General features: G+C 54.8%; 2 protein-coding genes across 12 annotated transcripts in view; one reads left to right on the forward strand and one right to left on the reverse strand.

Moving 5' to 3' along the window:
• The first annotated feature begins 1,024 nt into the window (after positions 1-1,024).
• On the forward strand, positions 1,025-13,441 carry DEXI (Dexi homolog). Its single transcript, XM_032327574.1, has 2 exons — positions 1,025-1,987; positions 12,773-13,441. The coding sequence occupies exon 1, from the start codon at positions 1,552-1,554 to the stop codon at positions 1,837-1,839; it is 288 nt and encodes a 95-aa protein (XP_032183465.1). The 5' UTR covers positions 1,025-1,551; the 3' UTR covers positions 1,840-1,987; positions 12,773-13,441.
• A 1,051-nt stretch (positions 13,442-14,492) lies between these two features.
• The window catches only part of CIITA (class II major histocompatibility complex transactivator), a 47,202-nt gene continuing 34,577 nt past the window's right edge, over positions 14,493-27,117 (reverse strand). For 7 of the 11 annotated variants that reach the window (XM_032327552.1, XM_032327555.1, XM_032327556.1 and 4 more), the window contains 9 exons: positions 26,858-27,016; positions 25,891-25,962; positions 22,962-23,042; positions 22,346-22,438; positions 20,880-20,966; positions 18,519-18,602; positions 18,269-18,352; positions 17,489-17,595; positions 14,493-17,046 (listed from right to left, as the gene is read on the reverse strand). In XM_032327552.1, coding sequence (XP_032183443.1) covers positions 17,520-17,595; positions 18,269-18,352; positions 18,519-18,602; positions 20,880-20,966; positions 22,346-22,438; positions 22,962-23,042; positions 25,891-25,962; positions 26,858-27,016 — 736 coding nt within the window. In that variant the 3' untranslated portion in view covers positions 14,493-17,046; positions 17,489-17,519. The other 4 variants (XM_032327554.1, XM_032327557.1, XR_004281803.1 and 1 more) reach the window with 4 other exon arrangements.

Here is a 27,117-nt window from a genome sequence, read left to right on the forward strand (position 1 = left end):
AGCCTCTGCCTTCCGGGGCCTTCCCTTTTTTCTGGGCCCAGATTTCCTCATCTGTAAAAAGGCCTAGCACACTACACAGCCACGTCTAGCTGCAATTAAGCGATGTGTGTAAAACACCCAGCTCAGTGTGACCCGAGATGTAAAGGTCTTTCCTGGAGCCTGGCCGGCTCAGTCAGCAGAGCGTGCAACACTTGAGGTTGGAGTTGTGGGTTTAAGCCCCGCTTTGGGTGCAGAGATTACTCAAAAAATCAAATCCTTGAAAAATAAGGACGATCTGTGGAACTGTTCTGGAAGGCCCTTTGGGCAAGATCAGTCTCCTGAAGGATATACAAGAGTTGCTCATGAAAAGGGGAATCAGCGAGTGCGAGACTCACTTTTCTATGTAATTCTTGGCTGTTTCAATGTTTAACCACGTCCTCTTTCAAACATGGTTTACAAAGCAAAAACAGGAAGCAACCCCACTGCCACAGGTCTGACTTGCCTGGGAATCTCTTTATTCGGGGGTCCCTGAACCCTGTTATGCACCTCCTCGCGATGCACCTGTTAAGGACCTTCTGGCACCCAGAATTTGGAGAGCCGAAGGAGGCACTGATTAATCTTTCCCACCATGGAAAATTGCCACTTTGGAAAGTCCTAGGTTTTCACCGGTAAATTCACCGCTCCCCTACCCCGCCTCCTTTTGACAGGTAAACTGAGTTCCAAAGAGGCGTGACGCCATGTCCAAGTTCAGGGAAGGCTGCTGAGGAGGCTTGAAGCGGGGTGCGCGGGGGTTCCCTTCTGCTACCTTAACCTTCAGGATCTGTCTAATTTTGAACTGTGTTCTGTGTCGTTCCCCTCCCGCTACTCCATGGGGGATGCCCAGAGCCAATTGGATTTGAGACCTGGGCGGAGCCCGGAACCGGGGAAGCAGCTCAGAGGCCAGCGCCCCCGAGGGGCGGAGCGAAGCGGTACCGCCCCCGGACGGCTCGGGCCAATGAGTGCGGGAGTCGAGTGGGCCAATGAGCGCGGGCAAGGGGCGGCGGGCCAATGAACGCGGGGCGGCTCCGGAGGCGGTGCTCGGAACGCGACCAGGAGGGCGACGCGGCGGCCGCAGCCATGGGCGCTGGGCCTGCGGGGGCGCGGAGGGGGCTCGAGGAACTGCCGGGCGGGGCTGGAGAGACCGCCGCCGGGACTGGCCCTCGACGCTGAGCCGCGGTGGGGTCCCCGCCGGCGCTGCGAGGGCCTGTGAGCTCGAGCGAGGCGCATCGGAGGAGCCGGGCAGTCCCCGGCCACCTCAAGTGTGGGGGGGTCTTGCCTGGCCGCCGGGAGGATCGAGAGGACCCTGTGGGCACATCTGGGAGTGCCTGGACCCCGCCGGGTACGTTTCAGGGGCCGGGGCGCGTCCTCAGAGGCCGCCACACACCGGCGGGGCAACCGCCGGGGCCCAGCGCCGCCTGGGTCGATCCCCCGGGGCGCCCCTGGATGGCTGAGCTGCCCCCTTGCCGGCCGCCCGGGCGCCGCAGCGGCTGAGATCGCTGGGATCGCCGGGCCGCCGCCCTCGCCGCCCCCTGCATGCCCGGCGCCCGGGTCGCGGCCCACCTGGACGCGCTGGGCCCCCTGGTCCCCTACGTGCCGCCGTCGCTGCTGCCCTCTATGTTCTACGTGGGCCTGTTTTTCGTCAATGTGCTGATCCTGTACTACGCCTTCCTCATGGAGTACATTGTCCTCAACGTGGGCCTCGTTTTCCTGCCCGAGGACATGGACCAGGCGCTGGTGGACCTGGGCGTGCTCTCCGATCCCGGCTCCGGCCTCTACGATGCCGAATCGGAGCTCGATGTCTTCGATGGTTACTTGGAGTAGGCTTGGCTACCGTCCTCCCCTCCCCCCAACGACCCGCAGCCCTCGGCCTGGACCAGCCACCCAAATCATGCCGCCGCTGCTGGTTGGGGGCATCGTCGGGCCAGGGATGGAATCCCCAGGACGAGGCCGACTCCGGCCTCCAAGACCTGTAAGTGCCCTCTCTGCACCAGATGAGTGTGGGTTAGGGGTGCTGGCGAAGAGGATGGCATCTGCAGACCAGACACGCACCCTTCCCCCAGGCTCCTGGAGGTGCATTCAGATGCCAGGAATGGCCAGACCCCTGTCAGGCCCTTAGCTGGGGCTGGAAAGCTTCCCCTGATGAAGGTGACAGTTGTTGCAGAGGGGAAGAGAGGCAGAGCCCAAGGGGTGTTCGGGTTAGCCATGGTACGGTACCTACTGCCACAGCTTGTAGAAAAGCCTTTGCACCCAGGTCCCTTTGAGGCAGAGCTCTCAGCTTCTCCCTTCTGCCTCAGTCTGGCTTGGTGGTGACCTTGGCTTGCTGGGGATTCCCATAGTCCTGGAAGGATAAAGACTTGGAGTGTCAGAAGAGGTAGCAAGCCAGGCAGTGACCACCTTTGTCCTGTGGCCCCTAGGGGATGGGGGGTGGGGGGACTCAAGAGTAAGGGCCCCGGCTGAAGCTGCGAGAGGAGAAACCTCCTTCTGCAAAGTCTGCGCTTCCTTTTGGCCTTGGATTTGCTGCTTCTTGGGGAGTCGGGTTTCAGAGTGCCCCAGCTCGGCAGGTCTGCAGCTTGCATCTGCAAGGACTGCCAGTTTTGCAGGTTCCTTTCGCAGACCAGGCAGGCGGGGGCTGGCTTTGCCTGCAGTGTTTGCGAGGCCTCAAGGAACCCTTGGGCCAGCAGGAGTAGGGACCACAGGATCTTTGCACTGAGGTGTTCTAGGCTGCAACCAGGCGGCTGTGTGTTCTGCCCCACCCTGTGTGTTGCTGGGAGGGAAATGAAGGTCCAGGAAGGAGAGGGACTTGGCCAAAGTCTCAGGGCTGGGAAGAGAGGCAGCTGAACAAGATGAGAGAAAGAGAGAGAGGCAGGCTGTTGGGTCTGGTGAGGTTCATGGGACTTGCAGGCACTCTTTGAGCCCCTCCACTGGACAGTGTGCAGTGTCACTAGGCACAGGGCCTGAGTGGGAGGATTGAGATGGCAAGGGCTCCTTCTAGAAGACGGACACTAATGCCACTTCCCCCAAGCAAGCTGAGTTAACGCCCCTCCTCTGTGGCCTTCCCTTTCCAAAATGACCATAGTCAGAGGGAATGCAGGGTGGGACAGGACCTGCTAGAGGTAGGCTGAGGGCTGGGGGCTCCCCCTGAGAGGTGGACAGTGAGATTTCGATAAAAGCTTCATTTGAGCTCACTGAGACCTTAGCCAGAACCAAGTGCCAGATGGAGAGTGGGTCAGCTGCCCTGCATACCTACCCAGTCTCCTTGCCTGCCTGCCTGCCTGCCTGTCTGCCTGTCTGTCTGCCTGCCATCCATCCATCCATCCATAAATCCATTCTTTGATTGAACAAATATTTATGGAGTACCTATTGTGCCCAGTAGATAAACACAGTGAACAAGAGAGACTTAGGTGTGACCTCCTGGCACTTGGTGAGAAACGACAAGCAGATTCCCAAAGAAGGTGATGAGATCTTCGAGCCACGAGGCTCGAAGGACATGGGCACGAGGACATGGGCAGTGCCTGGCATCTAGTAGACACTCAATAAATGTCTGTTGAATGAGCGAAGCAGAAGAATAGAGATGGGCTGCTTTAGAAAGGGGGAGGGGGCCAGAGAAGGTCCCTTGAGATGACACAGTTCGCTGAGCCCTAAATTGGTTGCAGGAGCCAGACTGAAGATCTAAGATCTGGGGAAAACCAATCGAGGCAGAGGGAATCTAGAGACAAAGCTGTGAGGTGGGAGAGTTGGTTTTTGCAGCAACCAAGAAGAGGCCAGTGTGTGGCTAAGAGCAGCCCAGGAAGCGGTCTGTGGGGCGGGTGGGGCAGACCATAAAGGACATAGGAGGCCATGGCCATGAGCAATGGGAAGCAGGAGGTGACACAATTTCAATTCACCATTTGTAAAGCCGACTTTGGCCATTGTGGGCAGAATCGGCTGTTGGGACAAGCATGGAAGCGGAGAAGCCAGTTAGGAACTATTCAGTTGCTCAGGCTGGAGGTAACGGGGGCCTGGATAGGGCAAGGTTGCTAAAGATGGAGAAACACAGACTGAGAAGACCTTTTGAAGGCAGAACCTGAGGAATCCATTCAAAACCTGGACTGAGTATTGATCATCGCCCATGCCCCGTTCTAGGCCCTTTGCGTATTACTCAGTCAGCTGTTCAGCAAACTTCGCTTCTGCGTGCTGTTCTACCAGGCCCTGTGCTAGGCCTTGCAGATCCCAAAATGAATCCCTGCCTCCAAGCCAAGCGTTTGACTTTCAGACAAGTGTAAGTCGGTGTCTTATTTTATCTCTTCACCACATCAACAGAAACACTTCCCCTTCCAAATGAAAACATTGGCAGACTCTGAACCAAAAACTGAAGCCCAAATGCTCCGACAAACTTTGCAGCAGAGGCTGTTTGCACAGAAACGCCAGGCAGTATGTCTCAGGGACACCCTTCCTTGCAAAGCTGGGACACCCTTGCAAAGCTGTCAGAGGGCCTGGTCCCGAGCTGGGAGGTAGGGAGGCCACGGACTGGGGACAGTACTCAAGCCTGAAGAAGTGGGGAAGCCACGCACAGCATTCCTTCTCGCCCAATCCAAAAGCCAAGCCAGGGTGGTCCCAGAACCAGGGAGGCCCAGGCTGGGGGAGGGAAAGGGTGGCCAGCAGCAGGCAAAGCCTTTGGGAGAGCTCCAAAAAGGGTCTGACTGTACCTCAGCTCCGGGCCCCTTTCTGGAAGCGAAGGAACCTCAGTAGTCAGATCTCATTATTTCTGGCTTGGTCTCATGTGGACATATTCTCATGTTACACACCAGAAGGTCATGGAGGCACTGGCTGAGGGTATGGGGCATGCTTGGTCGTGGGGACTGGGGTGGATCTCAGGGTGTACTCACTTCCCCCTCTCTCTCTTTTTTCTCTTGGTGTGTGCCCGCACAGTACCGTCCACCCAACGTTTGTTGAGCACTTACCAAAGGAGGTGATATTGGGGTTGGGATCATAAGCAAGAACCTGGTTCAAATCCCAATCTCAGCTGTGACCTTGGGCCTGTTCCATATCTCCCTGTGTCACTGTTCTCTTCCCCAAAATGGGGATAATGACATGTTCCTCATTGAGAAGATTGAGTGAGATACATATAAAGCTCGCAGACCTTCCTATGTACAGTAAGCGATATAGTAATATACCACTGCTGGCGTAAACAGTCAGATACAATGGAAAGTGTGTACACTCGGGCCCTTGCAAGTATATAAAACTGCACGTGCACTCACGAGTGAACACTTAGATCCCCGGATGAGCCAAAGAGGACTGCCTGCCTGAGTGCTGGGCAGGTTCAGGTGTGGACGGCTGGGAAAGACTACCGCTCTGCCCTCTCGACCCAGGACCCCCTGGGGCACCTTTCCCACTGCCTGTGGTCTCCAAAGGCCACCAGCTCTGGAGCCCTGTCGGCCCTGCAGTTCTCCTAGAGTTTTAATCATTGCCTGAGGGGCAGGAAGTGGGGAATCAGGAGCTCCCTCTTCCTAGGAGGGAAGGCCACTTCCCAGGAGGGCCACTGCGGCTGGCCTGGGAGCCAGGGAGCGTCCTCACATCCCAGCACTTCCGATGCGGAGGCGGAGCAGCTGGATTGATCCGTCCCTGCTCCTGGCACAGGGTGAGGGAGGGCTGTGGGAGAGAGCCTGAGTGCACCGGAAACCGAGAGCCTGCAGAACGTTGCCGCCTGCGTCAGCGGTGCCTGGTGTAGCTCACATACTGAGCTAGGGTAACCGGATCCATCAGTCTGCTTACTATAGGGTCTCTCAGCTTCCCGGTCCTGACGCAGAGCCACAGCTGCTGTTTCTGATCCAGCTGCCCTGGTCCCTCCGTACCAGAATGCAGCCTGTGCCAGCAGCAGAATATCCTGGCTGGCGTGTCACTGCCCCACTCAGAAACCCAGACCTTCTGCAGGGACATGGGCCATGGATTGAAGTCTTGGGAGAGCCCACCGGCAGCTGGTAGAGCTCCTGCGGGGAGTGAGGGGAAGAAGAGCAGTCAGGGTAGTTGGGGGACGTCAGGCGGTCTCCCGTAGGTGGGGTCCAGACGAGACACAGGTGATGGTGGCAAGGGGAGGCAGGTGCACCCCAGGCCTGGCTGACTTTCTAGCTCTGTCCTAACGCAAGGCTCACCTGGAAGCCTGCTGGGCACAGGGCGCATGGGTGCTGGCTGCCCCTGTGGATAGGAGAAGGCCCCATTAGGGATCTCAAGGGATGCCCGCCGTTCAGCTCCCTTGGCCCCGAGGTATGCAAACCGGAGGTTTCATCCAAGAAGGACCCTCACAGTCCTTGTGTCAAAAAAAAAAAAAAAAAATGAAGGCCTCCTTTCGCCCCCCGGAACTTCTGAAAGCTTAGCCTGTTTGTGGGAAATCAAGATCACAGTTAAAGGGACAGGCAGCATTATCCGCATCGCACAAATAAAGAAGCCGAGGCCCAGAAAGGAGAAGTGAGGGGCCAGGGAAGCAAAGCTGACTGAGATAGCAGAGACCCCCTCCCCAACCTAGTGCCAGGCTTACCCAGCCACAGGGGGCCTCCGGGAAGGGGCCCCAAATCCCATCTCGGAATACTGCTCACGGCTCTTCTAGGCCTGCTGTACAGAGCTCACTCCTTTTTGCTGAGTTTCTTAAATAAAACTATTTTGAAATAACTTCACAAGTATACAAACGTTGCAAGAAGAGTGCAAAGAAGCCCCCCCACCCTTCACCCAGGGTCCCCAGTTGTACGGATTGACATTTTTCCATATCTGCACACGTAGGCAGTGTGTGCTCATGCCGTGTAGGTGCGTGTGTACGTACACACCGATGTATAGCTTGTTTTTCTGAACCATTTGAAAACGATTGCAGACATTGCATTCCTTTACTCCCAGATATTTACCTGCATAGCTTCTTAGATGGAGGACATTCGTTTCCATAACCGTAGCACAATGGTCAAGATCAGCAAATTTTAACACTGATGCAAGCCCAAACCACCCTAATCTGTGACGTCTGCAGATCTCACCAGTCGTCCCAATAAGCGACCTTTCACAATAAAAGGGCAGTGTTGAGGTCCCGGATCCCACCACCCAGATCACCCTCTGCCTTAATTGTCTCCTGAGCTGCCGTCAATCTCACTGTTATCTTTCATGACCTTGACGTTTTGGAGGAGTTCAAGTCTGGCATCTTGTGGACTATCTCTCTGTTTGGGTTTATCTGATGTTTACTCTGGAGATTAGGCTCAGATGATGCACTGTTGGCAGGAACCCCACGGAGAAGGGAGTGCAGGGCGTCTGGGAGACGCATGACGTCTGTCTGTCCCACTGCTGGTGATGTGAACTTGGATGCTTTGGCTAAGGTGGTGTCTGCCAGGTCTCTCCGCTGTAAAGTGACTATTTCTCCCTTTATAACTTGGAGTTACGATTAAATCCATTAGTTTTAGTACTTTGTTTTTCAAAAATCTACTTTTTTATGTGAATTTGTTTTTAAAAAGAATGGCGTGTGGCCGTTAACAAATGACACTGTCTGATGGTGTGTCAGACCCAGAGGGGACTCAGCCCCAGAAGCCTCCCCTTTCCTCTGATGCTGGCTTCCTCCTCTTGGGGACCCATTTCCAAGGAGGATGTGTCTCTGCCTTTAAGGCAAAGGGGGATCTGGATGGGATCTCCGACCTCAGCTCTGCTTTTAGAAGCAGCCCAGGGCTATAACTAGTACCCGGTGAGTCCTGTGATCTGGGGCCCTCACAGTTGCCATACCCTGCCCCCAGCCTGGGGAGTGAGCTCTAGCTCCACACCCTCCCTCTCCCAGAAAGGGAAGGCTTCATTCCTGGGATTCCTTGCTGGGGGGGTGGGGGTTGGCTAGGTGGTTAAAAATAAGTGCCTCTCCCACATCTGCTAGCTTCCCCTACACGCCATCCATGAGGCAGGTGGGGCAGGGCTCCTTAGCTCCAGTACACAGGGAGGGAAACTGAGGCTTGGGGACGTTCAGTGACTCACCCCGGATACCCAGCTATGACGTGGCCCATTGGGCCTCGTAGCCCTGCTCCAAGGGCTTCCTGGAGTGAGGTCCTCCGCCACAGGGGAGGCTGCTAAAACAGACTGTTGATGCTTGGTGGCTCCTGGGCACCTGCTACTTCCCTTTCTGACCAGAGAAACCAGGCCCAGGCTCAGTTTTGCAGGCCAGGGGTATCTGGCTGGAGCTAATGGTTCCATTTTCATCATACTTGTTTTTAGCGTTCCCTTCTCTTTATGACCAATGATTCTGTTGTCTTTTAAGATTTTATTTATTTGAGAGAGAGCAATCATGAGCTGAGGGGAGGGGCAGAGGGAGAGGGAGAAGCAAGCAGGGAGCCGGATGCGGGACTTGATCCCAGGACCCTGAGATCATGACCTGAGCCAAAGGCAGACGCTTAACCAGCGGAGCCACCCAGACACCCCAGATGATTCTGTTTTTTATGCATGATAGTGACATAAAGGTCCCTTTTAAAAATTTGGAGTTAAAAAAAAAAAAGGTGCCTTGATTTAAAATAATGAATAAACCATCATCTGGGTATTTCTTAGACGTGGCAGGACTCATGGGCAATCACTGCCCTTCAGAAGGGCTTCACTAGGACGCCTGGGTGGCTCAGTGGGTTAAGCCTCTGCCTTCAGCTCAGGTCATAATCCCAGGGTCCTGGAATCGAGCCCCACATCGGGCTCTCTGCTCAGCAGGGAGTCTGCTTCCTCCTCTCTCTCTCTCTGCCTGCCTCTCTGCCTACTTGTGATCTCTGTCTGTCAAATAAATAAACAAAATCTTTAAGAAGGGCCTCACTAAGTCTGAGGCCCCGACCAGCTGGAGACACGTTCTGGACCGAGAATCTTCACGAAACCCGTAGCTGGTACATGTCAGCAGCTGACATGTAAAGCAGAATCCTGGTTGGAGAAACCAATCCTCGTTTCTCCAGAACACTGACTTCTATCAGAGACCCAGGTAGCCGGGCATCAGCTCCTTTCCCATCCCCCTCCGGCTGCGACCTCTCAGACTGGCCGAGGCAGAGGTCCTTCTGCCACACGGCCCATCACTGAGACAACAGTGGGCACATGGGGCCATTTGGCTCTGGGTGACATCTGTGTTTAGCCACTTGAATTGGTCGGTTGGTGGATGGGAAAGAGGAAAGAGCAATGGGTTTCCAGCACACGGGGTCTTTGGAGGGCAACAGGGCTCCTGTTTTCTGAAGGCTCCGAGCGCCGAGGAGGCCCCCTGCCTGGTGCGGTCGCTGGTTGGAACAGGCGGGGAGGAGGCGAGGAGCCACTGCGGACTGATGCCTTGTGTATTGTAGGCACTCCCGTGACGTGATTTCGTGTCCTCCCAACAGCCTAATGAGGTGGGCTGAAGAATGAAGAAAATAGGCCCAGAGAGGTCATTTGCCTGAGGTCACACAGCTAAGAAGGGGCAGCACCAGAATTCCCACAGATAGGCCTTGCCCTGACTGCCCCTGAGGAGGACCGTGGGAAGACGCCTGTCCAGAGCATCAGCCCCTAGTCCCCCTAAGACACAAGGGCCAATCCCAAACGAGGCAGCCTCTCCCCAGAGGCAGTGAGCTGAGACTTTGCTTCTTAAAATGGATCGAGGGCCCCAGCTGTCATTCTTAATGACAGAAATGAGTCAGCCGGCCACTCCCCCTGTCCAGCTCTCAGGAATAGCCTGGAATGAAAGGTTACAGTTTCCCAAAGAAAGAGGAAGGGGGTGGGGGGAAATAAAGCCAATGGCTGATGAATTGTAAGTCATGCTCTAAAGGTGTTAGAAGGTTGGAGAACCCAACCTTGGATTCTGCAAGCTTTCAGCCCTTGGCTTTTGATGCCTGCACGGAAAGAGATGAACCTAAGATCAGACCACAGAGGTTCAAATCCCGCCTCTGCCTTTTGCAAGCTGTGTGGCCTTCAACAATGACTGAAGCCTCCCTGAGCCCCATCTGAAGTTCCCAATGATGAGCCTGCCACCCCACCCCCATCCCGCCTCCGGGGTTCTAAGGTATACATGAGCTCGGACAGGAGTAAAAGCAGATAGTACAAGGCGAGCGTAGAGTGCTTGGAAATTCCGCCTGTTTCTGAGATTCTCAGGATTCTCCTGGTGGGGTGGGGAGCAGGGGTTGCTGTGAGGCCAGACTTGCAAGTTAAGGAGCAACGGGAGTAATGAACAGCCAGAGTGGGCAGCACAGGTGAGTGGTCTCAGGACATCCTCCAGCCAAAGACGCAGAAACCAGGGCTGTCTTCCCCTTGCTTGTATGACTCAGGGCAGATCCCCACCCTGTCCGGGCGCTTTGTGGAAGGAGCGGGACGGAACCCTGATCAGGGTTCCCCAAAGCCCCTGTGACACCGCCAGCAATTTCGGCTCTGTGGTCTGAATTTCCATCTGTGTCACTGTTTTCTTTCAACGGGCGCTTTTTTAAAGCGAAGTAGCGCCCTGAAACAGGGGCTTGGTGCTACTCTCAGAAGTGGAAGGCTGGCCTCACCCTAAATAGGTGACCCCGCGGATGGCATAGAAGAGACAGCGGTAGCAGGGCCAGCTGGAGCCGGCGCCTGCGGGGCCCTGGGCCTGGCCAGACAGGGATTGGCGCGTGTCGGAAACGCGTTCCAGCCAGACGGACGGCTTGTGCTGGTGGCAGACACCAAGACTGGGTAAGGAGTGGGTCCCCCTGCTGGGGGTGATTCTGTCCTCTCTGATGCCCGCCCAGTCTGCACAAGTCTGAAATGGGCTTAAGTATGAACCGCTGCCTTGGAGCTGTCTGGAGTGAGCCCTGCTTTCAGGGGTACCAGCACTAACCCCCACAGGGATCCCCAGGGGTTCTTTGGAGCGGACGATTAGCAGAAGGTGGATTCCTAGTGGCATGCAAGGGGAAGCCATGGATGCCTTTCCAGAGGGCATAGCTCACCAGTGCTCTGGCCCAGGACCCAAGGACTTGGCCCGTGTCATCAGTGGAAGTGAAGGAAGGTCTCCACAGTGGGAGGGGGTGTTCCCAGCTGGCCTCAAGCCGGTGAATCCGGCAGGTAGCACAAGACACTTGGCTGAGTTGGCCCTTCCTCCTCTCTCCAGCTGTGTGTCCACCGTGGCCTGCCGTCTTGCTCCCTTCCCCCACCCTGTACCAAACTAGGGCCTGCTGTGCCCTCTTTGCCAGCCTGCCAGCTTCATGCAGTCTTCCCGCACTCTGAGCTCCCTCCGGCCCCTGTGCTCCTCCCGGTCGGGTGTCTTACCTTGGGCTGCGAATGCCCACCAGGTCGTATCTCAAAAGCTTGGCTGCATGTATCGCGGGGTCCCCAGCACCCAGCTCAGGACCTGGCACGCAGGAGGGATGAAATTAGGTAGTGCTGAAAATCTCGCCCCGTCTTACCGTGTCTGAGCCTTCATGTCTTTGTAAGATGAAAATCCTAATAGTATGTCATTCCAGGAGTTTTAGGAGGGCTGAATGACATGGTGTGTGTAACGCTGCCTCTCAGGTCTGCTCTCCCAGGAGCAGACCCTGGGACAAAGGCTCAAATGAAAGTCGTTTATTGGGGAGGTGATCCCAGGAACTACCAGGAGGGAGTGGGTCAGTGAGACAGGAAAGGGTTCTGTCATCCAGTAGGTCCTTGCAGCCCTGAGCTCAGTCCTGCTCCGGAACTCCAGGGGCCGGGACAGGTGGGGAGTCAGCTGTGGGGTGCAGGAGATGGGGTGCTGACCTTCCTGGTCGTCATTGGCTGGAAGTCAGCTCTGGGGAGACATGGGCTCTGCCTGCACTTCAGCCCGGGAGCCAGGTGGGCTTTGGAGGCAGGTCCCCCACAGGTGGAAGCCGCCCGATCAGCGTGCCCTCATGGGGGTGAGGACTGGGGCAGGGGGTGGCGGCTACCTGATAGTGACCAGTTTCTACCATTGTCACCATTCCAGCACCAGCTGTGCCTGTCACTTGGCTTCTCTGAACCTTGGGGAGATGAGCAGTTCTCAACAGAAGCTGTTCTGCCTCCTCAATGTGCCCCTTGGAAGTGGGGCGAGGGTACATTTTTCATTGTCACCGTGCCCCGGAACGCCACTGGCATTAGTGGTCGGCGACCAGGGATGCTGCTCCCAGTCTTGCAGTGCCCAGAATGGCCTCCCGCCCTGGAGAACTGTTCTGCCCCAAAGGCCCGTGAATGATAGCGCATGTTGCATATCTGACACACAAGTTTTAATTGGTGCGCGATGACGTTTGCAGAACGTGTAGTCGGAGTTGGCCATGGAGGGGCAGAGAGCTAGGGCAGGTGGCTAGGCCTGGGAGTTTAAGATACTGCAGAGCCTCTGGCACCCAGCTAGACACAGAAAGTGAAGGGCCTGGGAAACGTGGCACTGTGGACGATGCCATGTCCCGGAAGGACCAGCGCAGCAGGGCTGCTGAATGGCTTGGCTGAGGCCACAGCCTGCGAAGCATTTTCTGGGCAAGCTGGGAGGTGTTGCCAAGCCCTGCCCACTGCCCCGAGCTTGCTCAGCTGCCCTGGGGCTCAGGTCAGCCAGCAGACCCTGCCTGACCCCTGAGCAAGCCCTCCCTCCTGGGTACCAGGATGCGTCTCCTCCCTCCAAGGAATGGACCCTCCTTCCTCTCCCAAATGCAGTTGCACTGGCTGTCCAGTCCAGGGTCCTTAGAAATCCACCAAATTCATTATAAAGAGTTAATAAAAGCTGTAGACAGCCTGCGTCTGTCTGGGGTTTCTGATGGGAGGGAGGAAGGCTGAGGCCACCCTATAGGGTGACAGTGGGATGGTGCTTCTGTGCTGGTAACACCCCTTTTCCCTTCTCGCTTAGGCCTGCTTCCCCCAAAAGCTCCGTGCCAACAGAGAGGTTTCCGTCCAGACCCAGGAGGGTGGGGCGGAGAGATTGAAACTGAGAGCGGAAGCCCAGAAGGCCTTTGCCCCTGCCGGAGGGGAAAGTCAAGGGCGTCCGAAGACCTCCCCCGCCCGCAGCATCGCACACACGGCCTTGCCTTGGCTTATGACCTTTCGCAGTCACGATGGATGTTTACAAGAACCCAGCCAGAGCCCGCCTCGCCGCTCCTCACCCCCTACTGCACCTGCTTCTCCCACTTCATCTTCCTAGAGAATACTTCAAAGCGCGGACACACACGGAAGCCACTCCCAGCTCCTTCTGAAGCCCGTGGAGCCCGCAACCCAGCCGGTTTGGGCCCCAGGCTGGTCTTAGACGCAATGACTAGTTCAGGGAGTAAGTCGGAAGGAAAAGAAGCCACAGACGGTGACAGAGGCCGAGGGCCGGGTGTGACTTATTCATTTCAAGTTGCTGCTGCTTCATCAAGTTGCCGGAACTGAGACATCACGCCGGGGGAATGCCGCGTCGGCCCTCCGGCCGGAAATATTTTTTGAAAATGTGAGTGGTATGCATACTTGATGTTGATAAACCTGTTAAAGCAATACTTAGGAGGCTGACTTCTTTCAATTAAAACATGTATGCAACTCCAGACTGTGGGGGCCCTGCCTCTTTTTTTTTTCCCCCCTTTTTTCTTATTTTTGAGATCTGGTGAAGGAGCCGTTAGGCAGGACCTCTCATTCCACAAAGGGCGGAAGAGTCCGAGAGGAAGGGAAGGAACAGGTGAATTTGGGTTAACCTGCAATTTCATCAGAGAATAGCCGTGGTTCTCCATTCTGCCAGTGCCCCGTGATACTCAGAGCACCCCCACATACACACCGAGGTTGACAAGGCACAACGATTGGCTCCGTTGTGTGAGTGAGGTCACAGGTGAGGGAGAGTCGTGCACCCGCAGAACTCCAGAGAAAAAACAGCCCCAGCACCTCTTGTCTTCCTGTGCTAAGAAAGGGTGCCAAGGGTCGTGTATAGAACACACCTGAGAGGCCCAGGAAGAGAGGTGCGCGGGCAAAGGGAGAGGTTTCCGATGGGGGAGAGGCCTGGGGGGAAAGCTGAGCATTTATTGAAAAAATGTATTAAAATGGGAATCATGCCATCAACATACAGTGTGACTCCAGACAGATGCCCTGATTCCTCTGAGGATCGCTCCTCCCACCTGGAAAATGGCGCTGGGAGAGCTGTCCCAGCAGCACGGTGCCTGTGCCTGTGCAGACCCACCCCTCTACGGAAACCAAAAGGCGAGTTTGCATCTCCACTCAGAGCCTCCTCTGCAGGGGTGTGGCCTTAGGCAAGTCACATCTGTGAAATGGGAACAGTAATTGACGTACCTCATAAGATGACTTTGTGCTAATAATTACAAAGGTGCCCCACTGGGGTGACATGGCTCGGCATCAGGACTCCCAGCTTGGCAAGCAGAGTCCACACTGATTTGGAGCCCCCATTTGCCCCCTTCTTTAGGTATCTTTGTGCAGTGCACAGACCACCCAACGATACCAGACAGCCCTGCCTAGGGAATTTTTTTTAATTGACTAAAATACAAGACTTTCCAGAGCAGGAGCTTCGAGCATTGTACTGAGTGCCTCTCTGTGTTCTCTGTGCATATTTGTGGAATGAGCAAAGCATATAAGCAAAGTTGTGGTGAGGACCATTCATTCCACAAACATTTATTGAGCACTTACTGTGTTCAGGCACCTTGCAAGGTACAGAGGGCACAGCAGTGAACAAAGCAGACAGGTGAGCTGCCCTCTGGAGCTCACATCCTAGGACAGGAGCAGACAACACAACAAAGAAGCAAGAAAACAAGAAACTAATGACCAGTTTGGAGAGTGGGGGTGGGGTGTCTATTTGATAGGGTGGTCTGGTAGACCTTCATGAGGACCTGTCCTTTAAACCAAGTCCTACAGGATCAGAAGTTGCCCACTATGAAGGGCCTGGGAAGAACATTCCAGGCACAGGCAGAAACAAAACACACATTCATACGTAATAAGGACGGCTAACAAGTATTGAGCTGTATGCCAGGCTCTTGCTGTCAGTGTCTTAACTCCTTGAATCTCTGCATAATGAAGAGGAACTATAATTATGCCCATTTTATATACGATGAGACTGAGGCATGAGAATTTGCACAAGTGGTGAGCTGGGCACCGAGCCCACGTGATCTAGCTCTGGCGTCTGCTGCTGGCCCTAGACCAGCTTAAGGGCTTAACAAGGTACTGGCACAAAGTGGTGGTTGCTGATGCTTATTGAACACCTACTATGTCCCTTCCACTGTGAAGCACCTTACAGGTAGCAACTTATTTAATAAATGGTAGCCATCGTATATTAAGTCAGAACTATGAATAGTCATAGCCTCTGAGTCAGATGGAAGCAGTGTGTGCCACCGTGCCCTCCCCATCCAGCTGGGGGGTGCTCGCCCCTGCAGCTGTACACGGGCGTCCACACAATCCACAAATCCGGGCACACCCTGAGGAGTAATGCCCATGCTCTTTAAAACCCAAGCCTGGGTCAGAGCGCCTGGTGCCCTCAGCAGCGGGGCCGCGGCAGAAGGCAACGCCCCTCTCTGCCAGGACTGCCAACCCAGCAATTGGCTCCAAATCCCTCCAACCCTCCTGACCTCTGACTCCCACTTTCGGGAAAGAGGAGGAGAGACTGGAAACCGGGCATCAGGGCTGGTGTGCTAAAGCAGAGGAGACTGCTCCCGCTGCCACGGGGAGAAAGCCAGCTTGACCCACCTTGGGACTTCTGACCAAGCAGGCCACGCTCCAGCGAAAACAATAGCTGAGCTGCAGCTCTCAGTGCAGACCACAAAGCTCCCAGGTCCCTTCCAGGCTCACCGTGGCCAAGGCAAGATGCCAGCCCGACTAAGAAATGGCTCCCAGGATAGAAGAGCGAGTCAGAGAGAGGCAGAGGGAAACAAACCCCCTGCAAGGCTTATGGTGCATCACCTTGCCGGTCCCCAGATATGAATTTGCCGCTAAAGCTCGAGATGCCATAGGAAGGGGCTCTCCAAAGAGACAGGACTCGGGCCATGGTGGACTCCGCCGGCGGGGGAGGAGCTGGGGGGGTGGGTAGTAGGACAGTCACGGCCCCTGTCCCATTCCAAAAAGAATGTGGAGCAAGTGATGCCAGGTGATTCCCAAGGATGGTTTATAGAAAGGATTCTTCTCTCTCTGGTCTCTGTCTCCCTCTTCCATTGCGGGTGATCGCCCTTCAACCCAGCTGCCACGCGATGAGGAAGCCCAAACCAGCCCACGTGGAGAGGTGCCCCCTCTGTGGTCGGTTCCTTAGAAGAACCAAAGCCCCAGCTGACCCCGCCAGCCAGCACGTCACCCCCGCTGACACGGAGTGGGACCGACATGTCCCGTCCCCAACGAGCCCAGCCCACAGTGACTGGCCCAGGAGCAGAATCAATGCGTGTGTCATCTTAAGTCCCTGCATCTTGGGGGGAGTATGTGGTGCATTCGATAAACGTACAGCGGGCGCCCCAAAACGGTCATCAAGGTATAAACTCAAATGGTGGCCATGCCCGTGAGATTAAAGGAGCCCTTTATAATGTAGTGAAACACAACACAAGATATGAAGGCCGAGAGGCAGGTGTGGCTCCAGCCCCCTTGCCCTTCCCCCTCCATTAGTGTACCGTCCGCTCTTTCCAGCTAAAGTCCGGTGTGTCTGCGCCAGGCCAAGCTTTGGGCTCAACGAAGTTAGTGCAAAACAGTGGGTCCAGCAGACACGAAGCAGCTGCCGCAGAATGCAGAATCCCGGCCTGTCACAGTTTGGGAAAGGAGCTGGCGGGGCGGCCACAGCTGTCCGCACAGCACGCAGTGTACCCCTATTAGGAGTGCCGTGTGGAGAAGTGCCTCCCTCCCGGGCCAGCAGGGACCTGGGGGAACAGAGTTGGGGATGCCCCACTCCTCTGCTCTGGTCTGCCACCGCTGTAGAGTGTCCCACAGGGCCTGCCTCAGGGTTCCTGGGTGGACCGCAGTGGCCACTGGGCGCCCACCCGTCTGCGGGGGCTGTCATCGACCTGGGCCCCATGGAGGCCTGGAGCTGGGCCCGCAGAGCAGGTCCTCCTCGCAGCTGCGTGGGGGCCGACCCTGAGCCGGCAGGGCTGGGCGCCAGACTGCTTGGCTCGTGGGCCCAAGGACAACTGTGTCCACAGATAACCAGGTCAAGGTCCAGTGTGGTCAGCGTCCTCTGAGAACATGCTGTGAGAGATCAGGAGAAGGGCTGAGTCAGAAAGCTTCAGGAGGGGGCAGCTGGACCCACGGACAGGGCGCTGTTGAGATTGGGGAGGATGTGGCATTGGAGGAGGGGGACATCACAGGTTGGGGGCGCACAGAAGTGGGGGGGGGACACTCATTGGCACAGAAACGCGTAGCGCAAATTCCTATAAGACCATGCAGGGTAGGCGACAGGGGTGGCTGGGGGGACCTCTTGCCCCAAACTAAGGTCAGTGGATGTCTGACCACCCCCCAAGCTCCATCTTTTCTCCACCTCTCCAGGCCTGGCCACAGACAGGAGGCTCAGGGTCCAGTCCCCAAAGCCTTTAAAGACACCTCTGTCAATCACAGCAGGAGGCCGCAGACGGCGCACGTCCCGCGGTGCTCACCCAGCAGCCACCCCCTAGTTATCCCCGTCCAAGCCCACCTCGGGTAGCTCGTCCCAGGCATCCCAGAGCTCATCTGAGGCTGATCCGTGAGTCCAGCTGCTGTAGGTGTTCATGGACACCAAACGGGATGGTGGGCGTCCACATCCTGTGATGTCCATGGCAGGCCGGTTAGAGGAGAGAAGGGGACCCCCCCAATTCCCACCTACCACCCAGCCTAGAACCTTGGAGACCTCCCACCCAGCAGAACCAGACCAGGGTGGGGATATGGGGATTGCAGAGACCTAGAAGTCCTGAGACCCCTTTCTGTAGACCGGGTTCTGCTCTAAACCTCAAAAAAGTCAATTAGCCTCTCTGGGCCTCATTCTCCTCATCTGTAAAATGGGTCTTATAAATTCTAGCCCAGAAGATACGGGGGATTACGTAGGTGAAAGTGCTTTGAGAGAGTATAAAGTGCTGATATCAGACACTGGACACTGTGGTGACGGAATAACACATAAATTTGAACCATATGAAACTGCTAAATTTGCCAGGTCCAGAATTACAGAATTTAAGTGATTTCCTATCGTTCACCCTAATACACTGAGCATTTTCAGGCACCAGCCCCTGTTCCAAGATTAACCTGAACCTCACAAAACTGCTTGGGGTAAATACTATCACTCCCATTTTACAGACAAAGAAACTGAGGCCAGCATGGCAAAGTTTGCTCATCTAAGATCCCACACTGGTAAGGGTGAGAGCGGGATTTGGGCTCAGGGCTCACAGGAGCTGCGCCCCTGGAGAGCTGGTGTCTCTCCACCCACAGGGGGACCAAGACTTACGCCAGTGTCTCCACGTGAGGACACTTTCTCAGGCTGGCGGCGAGCTGCTGGGCCCCGGCGGCCGTGAACTTGTTATACTGGACACTAGAGAGGGAAACCCATCCTGGGGTCTGGCCCTTGCTCAGGGCCATCAGGCCCCAGACCAAGGCTGTCCCCACGCTCTCAAAGAACAGCCCTTCCCAGCCTGGCAGCAGGAGACCCCGCAGTCCCCCCAAGACACAGACCCCTGCCACCCACTGTCCACACTCACTCCAACACCCGGAGGGACACCATGTCTGGAAGCACATGTGCCAGGCTCTCCGCTCCCACATCACAGATGCTGTTATTGTACACGCTGCAGGAAACAGAGGTCAGTGTCCATGGGGATCCATGCCCAGCCAGATCCTATGCCCATTTTGCAGAGGGAAAAATGGGCCCAGAGTCCAGGGAAAGCAACAGGAGCAAGCAGAAGCAGCTTCTTGGCTGAGACTTCCCAAGTTCAAATCCCAGCGGCAGGGCTCGCTGCCTGTGTGACCTTTGGCCAAGTTGCTTAACTCCTGTGTGACTCAGTTTGCTCCTCCAGAAAATGGGCACAATAATCATGGGGAGGAGTAAATGAGTTCATGCTGATACAACACCCAAAACAGAACCTAGCAGGTGGAATGACAATCCTAGTTGCGGTGATTACTACCTCCTGGTGGGGGTGGGAGGTCAGTGAAGGTTATATGAGTTACCGCAGATGGTGTGACCAGCACTGGGGCATAGTAGGGGAGAGAAAAAACCAGAGCCACTGGGCCAGCGTGGGTTTCTGCGGCATAGTCCCAGCTACCATAAGCAGCATAGTCAATGACGCGATGGGTGTCGCCGGTGCCAGCTGAAGCTATATACTCAGGAACAATCATCCCTTTAACATGTCAGGTGCCCCTGTGATTCTCATTTCAAGGCCATGACTTTGCCATGACTCAGCCTTGAGGCTACGCTGCAGGGCTGCATGTAAAAGCAGCAGGTCTATACTGCAGCAAAGCGGATTTAGGCTGACCTCCAGCATCCCCTGATGTCCCAGGTTGGCCAGGACCAGGGCTGGAACCAGGCGGAGCCTTTACTTCCTGAGATGGGTCTTAGAACCCAGGGGGCTTCCCCCTCCTCCCACAGACAGAGGATTCTTCCCATATTTCACAGATGCCAAGAGGTACATGTTCACATCTAAATGTCATTGAGATCCTGGGGTGTCTAATCATCAATGAATGTCATGGTTTAATTAGTAACATTTTCTAAAGTGTCAGTCAGATCACATGTTGCCCCCACATGCCCCACTTGCTTCTCTATTCGCAATGGGAAAACTCCAAAAGCCCCCTCCAGACCTACAAGGGTCTCCCTGCTTAATTTGGCCTCCCCTACCTCTCCTACCTCGTCTCCCACCCTCTATCCCTCGTTCCCTGTAGCCAGCCACAGTGGCCCTTCTGGCAAAGACTCAAACTCTTTCCTACCTCAAGGCCTTTGCATCTTCTGTTCCCTCCTCCTGGAATGCTTGTCCCTGAGCATCCCCCACAGAAGAGAGTCTCCTGACCTCTTTGATGAATTCAATATTCCCCGTTGTACCCTCTCGGGCCCTTGTTAGTTTCCTCCCCAGCATGAATCACTATTTAAAAATACTTTGTTTGTACACATGCTTATTTATTATGCAAGAAGCCTGAAGACAAGGACTATTTGTTTTGTTCATAGCTGTATTCCTAGCACAAGTACTGGCCCATAGTTGATATTAGAGGTAATTAGATGTCCTGCACAAGTCTAGGGAGTGCTAATCACATAGACTATGATTTGCACAATACACAACCCATACAGCTGTACATGGTGACCCTGGCTGGAATGATAAAGGGTGGATTCTTCAATAACTAGATGAACCAGATACCATCTCCTCTGGGAATGTGACTCTGCCTGTCCTTGGTGGGTGATGAGGAGGGAGTAGGAAAGCCTGGCCAGAGAGGAGAGCTGGCAAGGCTGAGCTAGCTGCATGGCTGGGGCTCTGGTCTGAGCTCCCCTCATCAGACGCGGGACCACCCCGGGGAGCCAGGCTGGAAGTTATCAAAAGCCAGAAGTGCTATGCCAAGGCCTACCAGAAGGTGGCAGTGCAGGCACTGTGTGAGCTGCAAGAGCCTGCCAAGGTTGCCTATTTGAAGTCAGCCTTCTAGAAACCATCACTGCTGGACTCCAGAAAAAGCCTCAATCCTGCCATCCCCTGGGGAAAGAGGGCCAATATTTACTGTGCACTAGAAACAGGCATTGGGCCAAGTGCTTTCCATAGGCCACTGGGACGGTCCCCATTTTCCAAACGAGTAAGCAACTTTCCCAGCTTGTCAGGTGCATCTCCCCAGGCCCTGCTATCCTCTTGTTTGGGGCCTTGGCGTGGTCCAGCTCCGGTGGGGGGGGGGGGGTATGTTCATATTGGATTTTAGGTCAAAGCCCCTCCCCCCAACCCCACCCCAGCCCTGCACCTAGTTGTGCAAGAAAAGCAAGCAAACACAATACCCGGCAGGGAGTCTCTCCAGCCCCAGCACTGGGCTCTGCAACTCTGGCAGAAAAGGGGGCTCTCCACCGTCCCCCAGCCCGCCAGCTCAGTGGGGGCCCCACTCACCTCAGCCTGAGGAGGGATGAAGCCAGGGAGGGCAGGGCCTCGGCGAGCTTGCAGGCACCCACGTCAGTGATGCTGTTCTGGGACAAGCTGCAGAGACACAGCGAGGGGAAGGGCTCAGGACCCAGTCTGATGGCCTTCCCTATCCGTGCCCACCCAGCTGGGACAGAGCTAGGGAATTCTGATTTCCCCACACGGTGGCCTGAGCAGCAAACACGTGCCTGTCTACCTGGAGGAGAGACACAGGCAACAAGCCGATTCTTAGTAAATACAGATGCTGTCCTACGATTGGCTGCGTGGGATGTGGGAGTGACGATACAGAGAGCGCTCATGTGTCCCCCACACCTGTTCAAGGATTCGATGGCATCCTTCTCTTCCCTTGGGACCACATTTCCACCCTAGACTTGAATACATGTTTCTATTATTTGTTTAATGTCAGGTCTGTTTTGTTTGTTACTGTACTCTTGTGCCCAGCATATAGTAGGTGCTCAGTAAATACTTAAGTGGATGGGAAAAAGACAGGAAGGAAAGGTTGGAGAGGGAGTAGGGGAGAGAGGGATAGCGAGCTTACCCACAGCATCACCCAGAATGCTATAAAACTGGGGAAGTCTCAGGGTCCTACAGTCAAAGAAATCCCAAAGCGAATCCTTGCAGCCATCCCAAGCCAGTTAAGAAGCGGAGTGTGGACAGGCTTTGACAATCCCCTCTACATTCAGTAAACGATCATGCGAATCCTCCCACATCTCATCCATCCACTTCCCAATACCCAGGACAGTTGGTTGGTTTTTTGAGCTTGAACTTGACTCTGAGATCAAGACCTGAGCTGAAATCAAGGGTTGGGTACTTACCTGACTGAGCCACCCAGGAGCACCTTTTTTCTTTCTTTCTTTCTTTCTTTCTTTCTTTTTTTAAGATTTTACTTATTTATTTGACAGAGAGAAATCACAAGTAGGCAGAGAGGCAGGCAGAGAGAGAGAGGGGGGAAGCAGGCTCCCCGCTGAGCAGAGAGCCCAATGCGGGGCTCGATCCCAGGACTCTGGGATCATGACCTGAGCTGAAGGCAGAGGCTTAACCCACTGAGCCACCCAGGGGCCTCTCTTTTTTATTTTCTTTCTTTTTTTTTTTTTTAATAAAGATTTACTATTTTGATGATGATGTTTTAGTGACACATCCTGGTCCATTCCTCCTCTCGCACCGCCCGGCAGAACTTTGTCTCACTCAACGTTATTTATGTTCATCACCGTGTGCTTCATAATCACGGATTTATCTGTTTGCTTGTTTACTAGGAGATAGATCCCTGAGGTCAGGATCTTTGATCGCTCTGTTTAAAGCAGGGTCTCCAGGACCCCGAACAGTGCCTGCCCATAGCAAGGTGCTCCTTCGGGATCTGCTGATGAAATTAACCAATGAAATGACCGAATGCGTGAGTGACCGGAACGCAAAAGTCCGAGGGCAGTTCCAGCACTCACTTGAGAGTCTCCAGGGCCTTCAGCCGAGGGAAAGTGGCTGACAGCTGCTCGACACCCTCATCCCCGATCTTGTTCTCACTCAGCGAGTCCAGGCTGCGGGTGGAATCGGACGGAGGGGCCGTCAGCGCACACCCCAGAGACCAGCGGCCTGGCAGCCTCCTCCCATCCCCCCGCTTCCTTGGACCCACCATAGACAAACTGTCAAGAGCCAGCCATGGGACCAAGTTCTCACTCCCCACAGACCCGAATCCTTTTGTCCCCACTCCCCCCACCCCCAGCCCCATGAGCTCCCGCAACTTCCTTAACCCTCTCGGGGACCACAACTCTGCAAAGACCCTGCCTCCTCCTGGCGGTGCCAGGAACAGCATGAGAGCCGGGCGAGGGAAAAGAAGTTTCAGAGGTCACAAGGGGACTCAACCTTCTATGTTCTTGGAGATTCTCTCATCTGTCCTCCCTTCCCTGCAGTGGGGTCATGTGGCCATTCCCACCAGCCACACGGAGGAAGCCGCAGGAGAGGGGACTCGAGGGAGGGACAGAGAAGGTCCTCCGTGTGCACCGTCCCCAGGGGCAGGGTCGGGGGTTATCAAAGCCAGAGGGTGTCTGCGTCTGTACTCACTCCAGATGCTGAAGGGAAGAAAAGGCCTCGAGGATCCTCACCAGTTTGGGAAAAGCCTGGGGGCCTGAGGCGGAGCCCAGCCTAGAAGGCAAAGAGCAGAGGTAACACCCCCAGAACAGTCAAGGCTCCTCAGTGAGGTACCAGGATGGGTGTAAGAGCCACAGAAGGCAGGTCCAGTCTGAGACCCCTCCCCTGGCCCCTCCCTGCTTCCCCAGTGCCCCCCCTCCCCTTGATCCCCACCAGATGGCACCCCAGTCCCTTCTGCTTTGCCAGACTTCACCAAAGCTCCCCTAGAGGCAGCTGGGCTCCAGGCCTGGGGAAGTGCTTCCCAAACTCTGGCCTAAGGACAACCACCAGTCTTGAAAAAAATGGCTTTACTTACCTGCCATTACATTTTTTTTTTTAATTTTTTAATTTAAAAAATTTTATTTATTTTTTAAGTAATCTCTACACCCATCGTGGGGCTCAAACTCACAACCCTGAGATCAAGAGTTGCGTGCTCTACTGACTGAGCCAGCCAGGCACCCCTGTGTCATTACATTTTAATAACAAATAAAACCATTTATAGAGGACTTACATGCCAGACACATACCAGGTCCTTCACTCAGAGTAGATGTCATTTCATCCTCACAACTCTGAGCTAAGGGCACTTCTTAACCCCATTTTACAGATGGGGAAACCAAGACACAGAGGGATTAACTAATTCACACAAAGTCTCACAGTGTGGATCAGCATTTACACCCGACTTCCAGGGAATGAGAAAAATAAAGACGGTGGAGAGCTGTTCTGTTCTGCTTTTAGAATATGGCTAAGTGGACTCAACGTCCGTTTAACTGTCCTTTTATTCTGAAATTGTGTCCTCTGGGGCATTTCCTGCAAGAAAATGTTCCTTCTTTGATAAAATTATGGTGCCAGCAGGAGTTATTGTATGAACCCATTTGATAAAAACGAAAAGGTGGTAACTGCCGATAGTCCCTAAAATTTACTCTAAAATATTCTCTGTCTTTGCAATCTCAAAGTCTGGGAACCGTGAACCTTCGTAAAAGGTCACGAGGGGGGAGTTCGATGTCTGATTTGAAGCTGTGGGACCATGTGGGCAAATCCTGTCAGCTCAGTCGTGGTCCCCGCAGCATCTGGCCGCAGTCCCATGAGCTTGCCGGAAGGATGACGGCGTTCATGCATCCGACACTGACGGCTCGCCTCCTGGGGGCCGGGCCCATATAAGTCTGTCTGGGTCAGAGCCATGAACAAAACAGACAGAGATCCTGTCCCTTGTTCATGGAGCTCATGGTCCCGTGGGCAAGACAGATAATCAAAGAAATCGGTCGATTATCTGGCGTGGGAGATAAGCAGTAATTCAGAGACTAGGATGGTGGCAGTCGGGGTAGAATGAATGGTACTTTCAAACACGGGAGCATTTAGCTCGGTGGAAACAAGAAGGAAGTGAGAGACTAGTGGTGTGGGCCGTGAAGGTGTCTGGGCAGGAGCATCGTGGGCAGAAGGCAAGGCAGTGCAAAGGCCCAGGGGTCAGACCCTGTGTAGTGAGCCTAGAGGCCAGCAAGACCCTGTGTAGTGAGCCTGGGGCTGGAGTGGAGGGAGCAGGGAAGGCAGCCCAGGATATGGAGGGTACCTGTTCAAGGGCTGACTCAGGGAAGGACCCCGTCCCCCCCCACAGAGCACCTCACGGGTTCTGAGCAGCCAACAGGCCTTATCTCCAGGCCGTGAGGGCCTGCGTGGTACCAGACATGGTGGCTGGCAGTCACACACCCAAAATAGTCCTTTCCTTCCTTCCTTCCTTCCTCAGAACTTTCTTGGGGCTTCTGGCCTCCGGGTGGCTAGTGTCCTGGTTCTGGGCCGTTCCACCTCACGGCTATTGTTCCCCAGAGCACACTTCCGACCTCAGCCTCGGGGCTTTTTAAGCTGAAAATAATTCAGAGGCAGAAGGGGCCCTTGGTGATTGTTTTCACGCATTTCCTCTTTCCAGCAACATTTTTAATTCTGCACAAATGGGGCACCTTGTCTCTGTTCAAAACCAGAAACGCTTGCTTTTCCTGGGGTCCGGGGGAGCAGAGATCAGGAGGGGCAGGTAGCTGGTGGGTGACCAGCTGGGGACCTTGGGCAAGCCACTTAACATGGCTAGGCCTCAGTTTTCTCATCTGTAAGATGGGGCAGGCAGTGACCGCCTCCCAGAGCATATGTAAATTGCACTGAGTACACTGTAGGTGTTTAATAATTTCTTCCTAATCGTTAGATGATTTTAGATCTCTAACAAGGATCGTACACGAATTTAGTTTCTTCCTTTGTTGGAGCAAGAGTCAGGCAACCATCAACCCTTTGGTCACCTTCTCCAGAGGGTCCCCTTGGCCTCCCTACCCCTGGCCACCACGGGCCCCCAATCACAGCAGGGGATAACTGTCTGTTTACACTAAACTTCGGGCTCATTGAGGACAGTGGCCTCAGTCCATGGACTCTGCCCACTGAATGAATGGGAAGGCGGATGTTCACTGGTAAATGGGCCACTTGGCATCACACCCAAGAAGCCCCAGCCCCAGCCCTGGCCAGCCGATCCCCAGATGCCGGAAGCTGGCTTCCAAAGGGGCGAGACAATAGGATAAGAATGATTTTGAGGGGGTTCCTGGGTGGCTCAATCAGCTAAGCATCTGCCTTTGGCTCAGGTCATGATCTCAAGGTCCCGGGATCAAGCCCAGCGTCGGGCTCCAAGCTCAGCACGGCGGAGTCTGCTTGTCCCTCTCCCTCTGCTTCTCCTCCCACTCTCTCTCTCTCTCTCTCTTTCTCTCAAATAAATCAATAAAATATTTAAAAAAAATGATTTTGGGGACCTATCTCCATTCCCAGTGGGATGGGCCCCGCTAATAACGGCAGATAAGAGACCTCACAGGGACCCAAGACTCTTCACTCCTCTGCTTACGCAAACTCCAGCTTCTTCAGGTCCCGGACGGCAGGGAGCTCTCCAGCTGTGTCTTCCAAGGAACTCCTTGTCCTGGAGAGAACGGGCAAAGTCAGCGGACAGCAGGCTCTTTGCCTGTCCCTGAGCCTCTACAAGAGGGATCCAGGATGCCTGCCTCTGGGCTACAAATTCCTGGGGAGGCCTGCCTTCCTTGGGGGATGTTGTTGTCCCCTGTTAAAAAAATATCTCAGAGGGTGCCTGGGTGGCTCAGTGGGTTAAAGCCTCTGCCTTCGGCTCAGGTCATGATCTCAGGGTCTTGGGATCGAGCCCCGCATCGGGCTCTCTGCTCAGCGGGGAGCTTGCTTCCCCCTCTCTCTCTGCCTGCCTCTGCCTACTTGTGATGTCTCTCTCTGTCAAATAAATAAATAAAATCTTTAAAAATATATATCTCAGAATAGGGCATGATGAAGGACTTCCTGTGGGTTTCATGGAAAAAAGCCTCGGAGCAGGTGCTTACCAAACCCAGACCCAGGAGCACACAGTACACACAGTAGGGGGTCCAGCAACGGATGAGGACAGAATGAGAAACAGCTGCTCCACAGCCAACTTTCTCTGCCTTCTAGACCTTCCAGCCTTGCCACCTATCAGATGGGGACAGTTCTGATCCTGGCTGCCTTGAAAGGCGGCCATCCGTGTCACTTCTGTCACTAGATGCAGAAGGCAACCTCTCTACCCTTAGCAGGGAGTATCTGTCTGGCTCTAGCTGAGGACGAATTGGATTCATGATGGCTAGTTTTGAATGGCACAAGGTAATGGGTCCTGGCGGCTCTGCCCAGGGGGTGCCTACAGTGGGAGATTCTGGGTGGCCTGGGGAGAGCTCAGGACGTCCTCAAGGAGAGGAGAAGTACCAATGGCAAACTTAACGTTGAGTCCTGCCTGACCTCCACCTGCATGGTCTGTGCCATCTCTCACGCCCTCTCCTCCTCACCTCTGGATCTGCACGAGGTTGCCCAAGTCTTCCACATCCTTTGGGGAGTTGGCCTTGAAAGGCTCGATGGTGAACTTCTCCTCCACTGCCTGGAGCAGCTCAGTCTCCCCACGCTGCTGTAGAGACTCCCACAGGCCCACCGTGTCACTCAGCGAAGCCCTGCGGAGAAAAGGCCTCAGACCCAGGCACAAGGGCCGGGCTAGACCATAATGGAGGGGCAGCTCCATGAAGGAACCTCCTACCTATTCAGACACTGTCCT

This window comes from Mustela erminea, chromosome 20 (assembly GCF_009829155.1).
Source record: "Mustela erminea isolate mMusErm1 chromosome 20, mMusErm1.Pri, whole genome shotgun sequence".
NCBI classification, from domain to species: Eukaryota; Metazoa; Chordata; class Mammalia; order Carnivora; family Mustelidae; genus Mustela; species Mustela erminea.